At 36.1% G+C, this 12,201-nt stretch overlaps 1 protein-coding gene across 2 annotated transcripts in view; it reads left to right on the forward strand.

The window, feature by feature from the left end:
• Positions 1-9,896, forward strand: part of LOC149818056 (ferric reduction oxidase 2-like) — a 35,759-nt gene extending 25,863 nt beyond the window's left edge. For both annotated transcript variants that reach the window (XM_089985379.1, XM_089985380.1), the window contains 3 exons: positions 7,799-8,045; positions 9,005-9,690; positions 9,757-9,896. In XM_089985379.1, coding sequence (XP_089841505.1) covers positions 7,799-8,045; positions 9,005-9,690; positions 9,757-9,896 — 1,073 coding nt within the window. The remainder of the gene's footprint in view (positions 1-7,798; positions 8,046-9,004; positions 9,691-9,756) is intronic.
• The last annotated feature ends 2,305 nt before the right edge of the window (positions 9,897-12,201 follow it).

The following is a 12,201-nucleotide window of genomic DNA, read 5'->3' on the forward strand; positions in this document are numbered from 1 at the left end:
GGTTACACATTTTTTTTCAGAAAACTCAAATTAATTTTCAAATTTTTTAAAATAGTACTTCTAAAAAAACACGTTTCACAAAAAGGACTCTTCTAAACTGAATGAAATATTAATTAAACACTTCTAAACTAATTAGACTAAGAATTAAAGTTTTAAACAAAACTAAACACTGACAAATATAAGAAAAAACTTGAAACATGCAAATTTTTCTTTATTTTTAATTTAAAGCAGTTTCTCAAAAACACTAATAAGAATGAGTTTTTAATATAATTTTTTGACGGATGATGCATAAAATAAATGAATAAAATACAAAACTTATGCATGATCAATACACTTTTACTTCAGGGTCATGTGATATATCTCAGTTTTATGAGTGCTCTATAAACAAAGTCCAAGTCTCATAGACGGCGACCTCCACATTCACAATCACATAGGTAAGTCCATCAAGGATGTAAAACAGTTTGAAACAAAATAGCCATAAAGCTTATGGTTCATATTAAGAGTTTAATTCAAGCTCAACCTCCTTATACAAATTTCAAGCGCTTGATATCAAGAATGAGAAAAATATTAAGTGCTTTATCGAATCACTTAGAGATTTTTTTTTTTCACTGAACCACTATACATGGTTTGACCCTTATCATGTGGTTGAGTTTCTATCAATAGTAATTGCTTTTATAGACTTTAACTACATTTTTCTCGATGTCTTAAAAATGATATCTTGAGAATGTCCCTTTGTCAATAGATTCTCTAAGTTTTGACAAGATTGCACATATTCAATTGATATTACTCCTCACTTGAGTAAATTATTCACATAATTGTACTTTAGACTGATATGTCTAGATTTTCCACTATAAATATTACTTCTTAGTATGTATATAGCTGCTTGAGTATCATAACGCATAGCTATCGAGGGTGCTAACTTATCTCCTAATGGTATATCCATTAAGAGATTCTTTAGCTACTCAACTTTCATACTAGCTGATGCTAGTGTTATCAATTTTGCATCAATTGTTGGATGGGTTGTCACAGTTTGCTTCTTGAATCTCAAGCAATTACTCCAGATGCAAGGATAAATATTCAACCACTTATAGATAATGATTCATTGGAATGAAAATTTTAGTTTACATCATTATACCCTTCAAGTACAATGAGTTCTTTCTCATAGAATATTCTATATTGTAGAGTTTCTTTCAAGTACATCAAGACTCGATATGTTATATCCCAATGCTCTTGTCCTGGATTACTAGTATATCAGCTTAACTTGTTCACGCTGGATTAGTTGACAACTTAACATTAGGATAAATTGGAGTAGCAACATGCTTACAACCATAATGATTATATTTTCTTAATATTTTCTCAATGTAGTAGGATTGAGTTAATGTATAACCATTTTCATATCTAATTAATTCAATACCAAATATAATATCAACTAAACTATTATATTTGATGTCAAATTTAGATGAAAAAAAACTTTTTATGTTATTTATGCATTCTACATTATTACTCATAATTAACATATCATCCACATAAAGATAAATAATTGTATCATGACTATTTTCTACTTTACTATATATGTATTTATCAAAGTCATGAATTTTAAAACCATATGAAATGATTACTTCATCAAATTTCTCATGACATTGTTTAGGTGATTGTTTCAAACCATACAATGACCTTAACAGTTTGCAAACTTCTAAGGTTGTTCTATATCAAATTTCTCTTGACAGTCTTGGCTTAGTGTGATATAACCTTTAGGTTGTTCCATATAAAATTTTCTTCTAAGACACTATTCAAAAAAGCAGTTTAAACATTTATTTTATGAATTTTAAGGTTATAAATTGATGCTAAAGCAACCATAGTTCTAATAGATGCAATCCTACTTACATAAGTATATGTATCAAAATAATCAAGTCTAGGTTTTTATTTGAAACCTTTGGCTGCAAGTCTAGCTTTATACTTTTCAATAGAGCCATTAATTCGAAATTTACTTTTAAAAATTTATTTTCATTCCAAAAATTTCAAATTAAGGGTAAATCAATCAAAATTCAAGTTTTATTTTCTATGATAGAATCTAATTTATTCTATATAGCTTCTTTTTCAGATGAAATATGAGGAGAGGTCATAGCTTCTGAAAAAGAAACATGGCCTTTATATATCATGTAGAGATGAAAATCAGAACCAAAATCTTTTAGTTTTCTTGATCTTTTACTTTTTTGAATTTCAGCATTTTCACTCCTAAATTCTTTTTCTTACATTATTTTCAATAACTTTTGGAGCTACAAATGATTTTAAAGTTAAATCTTCTCTAAATTTGGTCTGGATAGATTTTAAAGATACTTTGATTTCAATGTCTATAAATACATGTCTTACTGGTTTTTGGACCAAGTTTGCTTAATTTTAGTTCAATAGACTTTATATAAGCAATATAACCCAAAACTTTTAAATAATTTAAATTTGGTTTTCTACCTTTCCAAAGTTCACATAGCGTAATTTTTTACTTAGAATATGAAATTCTATTTAAGATATGATATGAACTAAGCAATGCATTGCCCCATAGATTATAATTTATACCAGAACTAATAAGCATTGAATTAACCATATCAATTAGAGTCCTATTTTTATGTCCACCTATACCATTGTGTTGATGAATCTATTGACTAATATTTTGTTCATGGTAGAACGAGGATGTCAAATTAGCTATTAAGGTTAAAAAAGAGTGTTATAAAAATCTAAGTAAGACTCGTGATAATGAGAATTTGGAGAAGTATATGATAGCAAAGAAGGAAGCTAAAAAAATAATTCGAAACGCGAGAGATAAGGTATATAAGGAGGTTTATGACAAGTTGGATACCAAAGAGGGCGAGAAGGATATTTATAGGCTTGCAAAGATGAGAGATAAGAAATCGAGGGATATGGGTATGATTAGATGTATCAAAGATGAAACACAAAGGGTTTTAGTCAAAGATGAGGAGATTAAGGAGAGATGGAAAAATTATTTTGATAAGCTATTTAATGACAATCATGCTCAGAATCTTGGAGACTTGTCCATTCCTTTTCATGAGATTAATCATGACTTCATGCGCAAGATTCAAAAGAAAGAAATTGCAGAGGCTTTGAAGAAAATGAAATCAAGAAGGGCAGTTGGCCCAGATGGTATACCTATCGAGGCTTGAAAATGTTTGAGAGAAAAAGGTTTAGAATGGTTGACAAATATTTTTAACAAGATTTGGCGGACAAATAAGATGCCTAATGAGTGGAGGAAGAGTACTTTGGTGCCTCTATATAAGAATAAGGGTGATATACAAGATTGCACAAACTATCGTGGTATAAAACTCATGAGGCATACTATGAAACTTTGGGAGAGGGTGATTGAGTCTAGGTTGAGGAAGGTTGTCATGATATCGGAGAATCAATTTGGTTTTATGCCTGGAAGATCAACTATGGAAGCTATACATCTTCTTAAATAACTTATTGAGAGAAATAGAGAGAGAAACAAAGATTTGCATATGGTTTTTATTGATTTGGAGAAGGCATACAATAGAGTACCTAGGAACGTTCTCTGGTGGACAATGATGAAGAAAGGTGTTTCTCTTAAGTACATTAGTATAATTAAGGATATGTATGAAGGAGTAGTAACCAATGTCCGCACTTGTGGAGGGGTGACAACCAATTTTCCTATAACGGTTGGGTTACATCAAAGATCTGCTTTAAGCCCTTTCCTATTTGCTATAGTGATGGATGAGCTTACGAGATCAATTCAAGAAAATGTGTCGTGGTGTATGTTGTTTGCTGATGATATTGTTTTGATTGATGAGTCTAGATCTGGGGTTAATGCTAAGTTAGATATATGAAGACAGACATTGGAAGCAAGAGGTTTTAAATTAAGAGTAAGACAAAATATATGAAATGTCGGTTTAGTAAGCTAGTGATGGGAGTGTAGTGAAGCTTGGTGAGCAAGAAATATCGGTAGATGATTGTTTCAAATATTTGGAATCTATCATTCAAAAGTATGGAGAAATTGATGGAGAAATTGAGAATGACTATTAGGCCCGTTTTACTATATGGTACGGAATGTTGGGCTGCCAAGAGACAGCATATTCAAAAAATGAGTGTAGCTGAGATGCGTATGCTGAGATGGATGTGTGGAAATATAATAAAAGATAAGATTCAAAACGAGGAGATACGTAAGAAGGTAGGCGTTGCACCCATTGAAAATAAGATGAGAGAGAATCATTTACGGTGGTTTGGACATATTCGGCGAAGGCCTAATGATGCTCCGGTTAGAAGGATGGAGAAATGAGAAAATATATTAGTTAAAAGAGGTCGGGGTAGACCTAGGAAGACTTGGATGGAGATGATAGGAAATGATATGAATGCTTTGAACCTCACCGAGGAGATGACATTGGATATAAATGATTGGAGGAGAAGGATTCATGTGGAAGACCCAGAATGATTTTCTTTGTTGGTTCATATCGTCGACCCCAATTGTTTTAGGATGAAGGCGTAGTAGTTGTTGTTGTTGTTGTATTCTATTAAACTCACAAATTCCATGAACTCATTTAAAAAATATTCACCACCCCTATTAGATCTAAAGAACTTTATTTGATAAATTTAAAAGTTTTCTACCTCAACTTTAAAAATCTTAAATTGTTTAAATGATTCATCTTTTGTTTTCATGAAATAGACATAAGCATATTTTGAAAAATCATCAATAAAGGTTTAAAAATAATTGTTACCCTTACAAGATAGAGTATTTTTTAAATCACATACATCACTATGTATAAGTCTAGTAGTTTGGAAGTTTCTTCAACACTTAGAAAAGTTTTTTTTTTTTGCAAACTTTGCTTGAATAGAAATATTATATTTTCTAACATGCTTAGCTTTGCATTTAGGAATAAGTCCTAAGTTACCAATACAAATTGTTGATTCAAAATCTATGTATCACCCTTTATCCGAATTAATCATAAATATCTCAATAACTGCAATCACTAGGTCATCATCAGGTTTATTAGCTTTATTGCCTTGAAATTTTTTCCTGTGTCGGTATTATCTCATATAGTGACCCAATCTTTTACAAGTATAACAGAAAACAAAATTTATTTTTAAGCTATAAATTTCTATTTCTTGTACTTATTCCTAAGTTCGAGTTTGAACTTTGATTTTCATTCAACCATGTTTACCTTAGCACAAACTTCTTTTACTTTATCTTTCTTATCTCGAAACTGAGCTTCCTTCTCAATTCTAAGATGTTGAAGAAGTTGTTCTATGGTAAACTCTTCATTCTTATGTTTTAATTCATTTTGATAATATTTTAAAGATGGAGCAATCTATCAATGATTGTAGCCATTTGAAATAATTCATCAAAGTTCATACCCTCAGACTTGATTTGATTAGCCAAGTTCTGCATCTCATGGACTTGATGTAGCAGTGGCTTTATCATCAAAGAATTTGAAATCAATATACTTACTAACCAAAAATGATTTCCTGCATCCTTTGTTTTGTATTTGCTTTCAAGGGCTTCCCACAGCTTCTTTGTCGTAGTGACTTTCAAGTAGAGATCAAACATGGTGTTGGAGAGTGTACTCAATATATGTTCATGATACACGAAGTTATCCTACTTCTACTTTCATTTCTTATGGTTTTCAATAATAGTTTTATCCTCCCATTCTTCAGGACAGTCTTTCGTGAGCACATACACCACAATTGCAATAATGAGGAAGATAAGCATCTTGTGTTGCCATCGTTTGAAATTAGTGCCATTAAACTGAGACAACTTGGGTAGCTCCTGATTTTCAACCTTCATAATCGTCATTTACATAGTTATCACTTGAAAATTATTGAAAATTTTGCTTAACTTAGTGGATCGGGCAACTAAGCTTAAACCAGGTATGCCCAGAGGCACTTGTATGCACACGCTATCTTTCAAGCTATAGTTGTCCTACTTAGGATCAAGTCCTTGGTACAATGAGTACTTGCAACTATGCTCCTAGGATATAATCAAGCTTTTGCCTACTCACAAAAATCTAGTCTATGCCCTCCACTGGGTGAGATCGATAACCTTGACATAAACCACCTTGAAGAACCTCTTGAATATGATGAGATAATCTAGGCTCAAATTGAGTATGGATCTTAAGTTTAGACAAATGTATAGATCCAAACTGTAAGTGGGTATGAATCTGAATCAACAATTGGATCTAGATCTGGGTTTTAATAATGAATCCAAACAACAACCAGATTTAGATAGCAACTGGATCTAGATTGAATAGTATATGGGTATGGACCTGAATATATAGATATAGGATCTGGATCTCAAAATAGATCCAAACACCAACCTTGAAAACCCAAGGAGGAGAGAGAGAGAGAGAGAGAGAGAGAGAGAGAGAGAGAGAAAATAAATGGGAGAATGTTGGGGTCTATATAAGCCCCCAGTCCCAGTCGTAACATGCCTAGGCTGGCCAAAATGGCTAGCTATGAATACACAAATGACTTGCCCAGGAATAGCATCAAAAAAGACTGAAACAACCCTAATAGGGTTAAGTTAGACCTTGATTGAGTCAAGATGTCAATCAAAACAAGGGGGCAACTACTGGACCGTTTTGGACTATAAATGGCCATGCAAAAACATTGGGCTTGGTTCAAACAAATTCTGTTAATATCCAGAAAAGTTCGAATAGGATTAATGCAAAGACAATAAATGGGCTAGTCAAAGTCACTTTTAGACTCAGAGATTAAATTCATCTTAAGTACTAAAAAAAACAAAGGAAACTGGACATAATCCAAAGTACAAAGTTCATAGTCAACGGTCAAGATCAAGATCCAAGGATAAAGAGATGCACACGACGTTGGGCTTGGTCCAAACGTATCTAGATAATATCCAGAAATATTTGAATAGGATTAATGCAAAGTTAATAAATGGGCTGGTCATAGTCGGTTTTTGACTCAGAGATTAAATCCGTTCCAAGTACTAAAAAGAAAGCCAAAACAAACTAGACCAAAAGTCCAAAGTCCAAAATTAAGTGTAAAAGTTTAAGATCCAAGCAAAAAAAGATGCACAAGCTCAAGATCTAATGCCCTTGAGGGTTTCCCAAAAGCCTTGAACGTAGACTAAACTTTTTTAGAGAACTCAACACCCCACCAACTTAGGAAAAAATGAAAAATAGAGAGAAAACAATAGGGATAGTTTTGAGCCAAAATCCAACAAAGACGGCAACTAAATCTTTAACTTATTTACAAGGTGTGGTTAAGTGATCCTCCCTGAATACTTTAAACCACACAAGAAAGAGAAAATGGCTTCTACTTAGCGAAAATTGCTAGAATGCACAGCCTTTTTTTGTGTTTTGTGTGATGCAAGTATTTTGTCAAGTACTCATGCCCGATCACCGGATCTGCTCAGGATATTTACTTACTGAAAGCCGTACAGCTTATCAGCTATTAATTAGAAGGAAAAAAAAACTTAATGTTTCGAATATTACATTTGGCTGCCTGTTTTTTTTCATTAATGTTTCAAAGTCACTTTTCACCTTTAGTCAAACAAAACGACTAAAATACTCTCATTATCGACTTCTCCAATGAAAGTGCAGAAATTGAGTTGTTTCATCAGAAAAGATAAAACATATCATTTTCACACTTCCATGCGGTTACTGGAAAATCATTCATATAGAGCCGGCGTTTTGAATGTGATATCTAAAACATTGGCAGGCATTTTGTATATAGCCAAAACGTTTGGCTGTTTTTAGTAAATTACTCTAAACCTTACACACAAAATTATGGAAAGGAGGATGATTTGAGCCATCTTCAGGTCTGAGTTATAGGCCCATGAGCATGGTGTTCATTAACGTGCCCAGCATTTCCACTCTGCAATGGCATCCATTCACCGTGACCTCTTGCAGTAGCCTAGAGCCTGAAAAACTCAGTATTGCCATCAAATGTGAAGGAGAATGGACACAGACTCTGTACCAGAAACTCTCAAACAAATCTGGCACTATTGATACACTTGAGGTTGCTGTGGAAGGCCCCTATGGACCCACCTCAACTGATTTTCTAAGGTATGATGCACCAACCTTACAGATGTGATCTACAAGACTTAGTGAGCATAGGATCTTGAATCGTCGGGTTACGACACAAGGACAGGTTTTTATAAGGGTTCAAAATTCGATGGCCTACAATGTGGGACACTTTCCTGGGTCCTAAAATCATGTTTTTCTTCTAAAAGAACCAAAAGCTGGTTCCCACTATTTTGAATATGCTGAATCCATTCATGATGTACGTTGGATTAGATCAGAACAACTTGCACATAGAGATCCAAGGTGTTTAAATGAGATTTTGTGACATTGGTGTTATCCCACTTGTCAGTGAGGGATTTTACAAAAGGCACGTCACTTGAAACAAATAGGTCTCAAGGGTGTTCTTTTGTAAGATGCACCGAGTTGAAGGAGACAAGCATGAAGTGTTCAAGCTTGTCTCATTCTGTTGGCGTGTCAACCAGCCCAAGTTTAAGCTGGCTTGTTTATAGAAAACATACATCATTTTAGAACTGGAAGAAATAGTATTACAAAAAATACAGGTAAAATAAATAAAAAATACATCTTACTACCTAAGGAGCTTATAAGAATCGAGCTGAGCTGAGTACCTACTGTTCATATTCAGCTTGCTTTGCCTATTTTAAGAGTTTAAACAAACTCTTTACCAGTCGAACATTAGCCGAGCCACGAGCGGCTCGGCTGGGGGCAGGTTGTATGTTCCCCTCCCCCCTCCTCCCAAACACGCACTGTAGCTACAGTGCGTGTTCGGGGGAGAAGACGCAACACCCTCTCAGCCCTAGATGCACCAACGTGTCTAGAAAAGTAGGATAACTTCATAAATTAAATACCTACTCCTCAATCCAAAAATTTCAAATTATCCTACATTTTTTGGTAAATTAATCCACCCCAGCCTTTCGTGTTTTTTCAAATTTGTTTTTTTCCCTTGTGCTAACTATTTGAGGATCAACCTTTTCCAAACACAGATACGACACGCTGGTTATGATAAGTGGGGGTGTTGGCATCACCCCTTTCATCTCAGTCATACGTCACCTCATCTCCATAAAGGATACATCAACAAGACTACTGCTCATTTGTGCATTTAAGCATTCTAGGGACCTAGCCATGCTCGACCTCCTACTTCCTCTCTCAACGTCAGCACCAGACATTGGCTCTCTACAACTCCAAATTGAAGCCTTTGTTACAAGAGAACAAGAGTCACAACCCCAAGATCCATTGCAGACCATATGGTTCAAGCCTAGTCTCGGTGACGTGCCCATTTCCTGGTCACTGGGTCCAAACCATTGGCTCTGGATGGGTGCAGTCATAACCTCATCATTTCTCCTATTCCTGGTCCTTGTAGGGGTGTTTACACGCTTTTATACGTACCCCCAAGAGCATGGATCCAAGTACACTTACCCTGTTTGGCTAAGGGGGCTCTTTGTTATGCTTTTCATGTACGCGAGCATCATGGCTGTGAGTGTTATGACGATCTTTTGGAACAAGAGGAGAGAACCCATGGAAGGACAAGTTCAGAGTGTGGAAATGCAGACTCCTGCTGCAACACCCAGCTCTTGGTTCTATGATACAGAGAGAGAGCTTGAGAGTGTGCCACAACAGTACTTTGTTGAGATTGCTAATGTGCACTATGGTGCAAGACCAGACTTCAAAGGTGATCTCTCTCTCTCTCTCTCTCTCTCTCTCTCTCTCGTACAATACTATTTTGTTGTTGTTGCAGAGATACTGCTAAAATGTGAAGGATCCAGCATTGGGGTCCTGGTATGTGGGCCCAGCAAAATGGGGAGCGACGTTGCGGCTCTTTGCTCATCTGGCTTGGCGAACAATTTGCACTACCATTCTATAAGTTTTGATTGGTGAAAAGATCAAGAATTGTTTCTGTGTGTGTGCGCGCGCTCTTTTCATGTGCTATTAAAGGAAGACAATTGATTTTTCTAATCATTTTATTGATTTTAGTGTATGACTGCCACAAGAAGTAGCGATCAAAGAGAGGTTCTCACTTGGGTTAAACTGAAATGGCCTGACTCAGACCTCTCTTGGCTCGGTCACCGGGCCGTGATTAATCCCAACTGTAATCGGTGTCATTTGATTCCGTTTGTTGCTTGATTTTTAGCTTGTATTTGTTCTTTACTTTGTTTCTGTTCTTCTATTTCCAGTCTTGTGGCGCCTCGTAGTTGGCTCCTTTCTTTTACGTGATAAATACTCTTTTCTCTCTCATGAAAAAAAAGTAGCGATCATGTTAACCAGTGGCACGGATATCTTAATTTGTCAAGTTTTTCTAGCTATTCGAGGAAAATTGTTTTTCCACTGAAGACATTACGAGAATCTTGGTCATTTAAAAGTAAAATAAAAGATTATATAAAAACAAATAATTTGGTAAAAAGGGGATATGATCTCTTAACAAACAAGTTACTGTATGCTGCTATGTTCATTTTCTCTAAATTTTCCCCACCACAACCGTCTCTCTCTCTCTCTCTCTCAACTTCACGTAGAGTTAATATTAATCACTTCTATAACCGACGAAATACGGTTAAAGCCAACCTTATTCTAATAAAACTTGAAATAAAAAATAAGGTTATTTGCAAAATAGGCCACCTTTTGGGCGATTTGCAAAATAGTGCTTGCCTTATGAGATGGTGGTGCAAAATAATTCTTCCGTTAGGTTGGTGTCTAGCCCCCAAGGGGGTTGGCCTAGTGGGGTGGGGGCTTTGGCTGCTAGATGGACGGTCAAGGTTCAATCTCACGGGCATCACCTATCTGCGCAAGCTGATGCCCAGCATAGGCCTCGGGGCAGGGGTTCTAGCCTCGGAATTTCTAGCCAACAGCATGGCAACCGTAGGTATGGCAGACTGAGCCAGCACGGCCAAGTCTTCGTATTGGGTGAGGTTTCTTAGGGTTATAAATCGAAAAAAAGTTAGCCTGGAAATGTTTTCTCTCTTTTATATTGTCACCACCATCCCTCCAAGCGATCAGGTGTCAAGGCTCTCTAGCTTCTTCGTTTATGATAAGCAAATAAGGATATCCATTTGGCTTTGCCGCACATAATTATTAGGTAGAAAAGAATGTTTTCGGGACTCCCCAATCCCCTCAAGTTTCACATTACTCCTTCATTTCCCTGCAAGTCAAACAGAAACCCCACAGAAATAAGGATGGCAGTGGACCAGGGTGGGGGTGGGAAACAAGGTCTCCACCCCTGCCCCGTCTCAAAATCCTGCCCTCCATCCCCGCCTTTATCCCTGCACGGGTTTTGATTTTAATCTCCATCCCCATTTCATGTCCTCCATCCCCTGTCCAAACTGAGGCGAGGTGGAGTGGGGCCCAGTTTCTCTTCGATCCATTGTCATCCCTAAAGAAGGATTGGAGACAGGGTGGGGGTGGGCAAGGCAGAGATCGAGACTGAAACGGGGCGGGGACGGAGAAAAGCGTGAGTCCAATACTGCACGGGTTTTGATTTTAACCTCCATCCCCGGTCCAAACGGGACAAGGTGGGGCAGGACCCATTTTCCCCCGTCCACTGCCATCCCTACACAGGCACGGAAACATCAATGACGACCCCGTAGCCACCTTAGAGATCAGTGCTTCTTTGGTCCTGCGCATTTCCTGTAGGATCTTCCTTTTTGTATTCTACGATAACTTAAGTCTGATGTTTCGGACCATCTCCGTCAAAATCATATGATCCAAGATCCGAAATGAGAGTCCCACTTTTTCTCTCACTTTTCTTTAAAAAAAATGTTCTCTCTTGTTACAAATCAGCCCCTGCTTTATTTTTTTATTTTTTTTCAATATGATTCTTGATGAGGGCATAATAATTTTACTCACTTTTTACAAATTAATCCTCGTCCTATTCGGTTTCTGCAAAATGGTTCTCCTATGAAGGTACAACCGACAATTTTTACCTCAGTGACTAATTTGCAAGGGTTAATGAAAAGGTGGGGACCAATTCGACAAATCTTAAAAGGCAAGAACTATTTTGTAAATCACTAATTATACAGTCACTATTTTGCAAAATATCCAAAAAAATAAGGGTCCGTTTGAGATTGGAGATGTAAACGGATTGGATTTAGACATTACTACGTCAGACCTATAATCGGATCTAACATAATCAAATTCAGATTCAGATTCGAATTCAGAATGGGATGGGAACAGATAAAATCGAATCCGACTA

This window comes from Nuphar pumila, chromosome 13 (genome assembly GCF_984573655.1).
Source record: "Nuphar pumila chromosome 13, dmNupPumi1.hap1.1, whole genome shotgun sequence".
Taxonomy (NCBI): domain Eukaryota; kingdom Viridiplantae; phylum Streptophyta; class Magnoliopsida; order Nymphaeales; family Nymphaeaceae; genus Nuphar; species Nuphar pumila.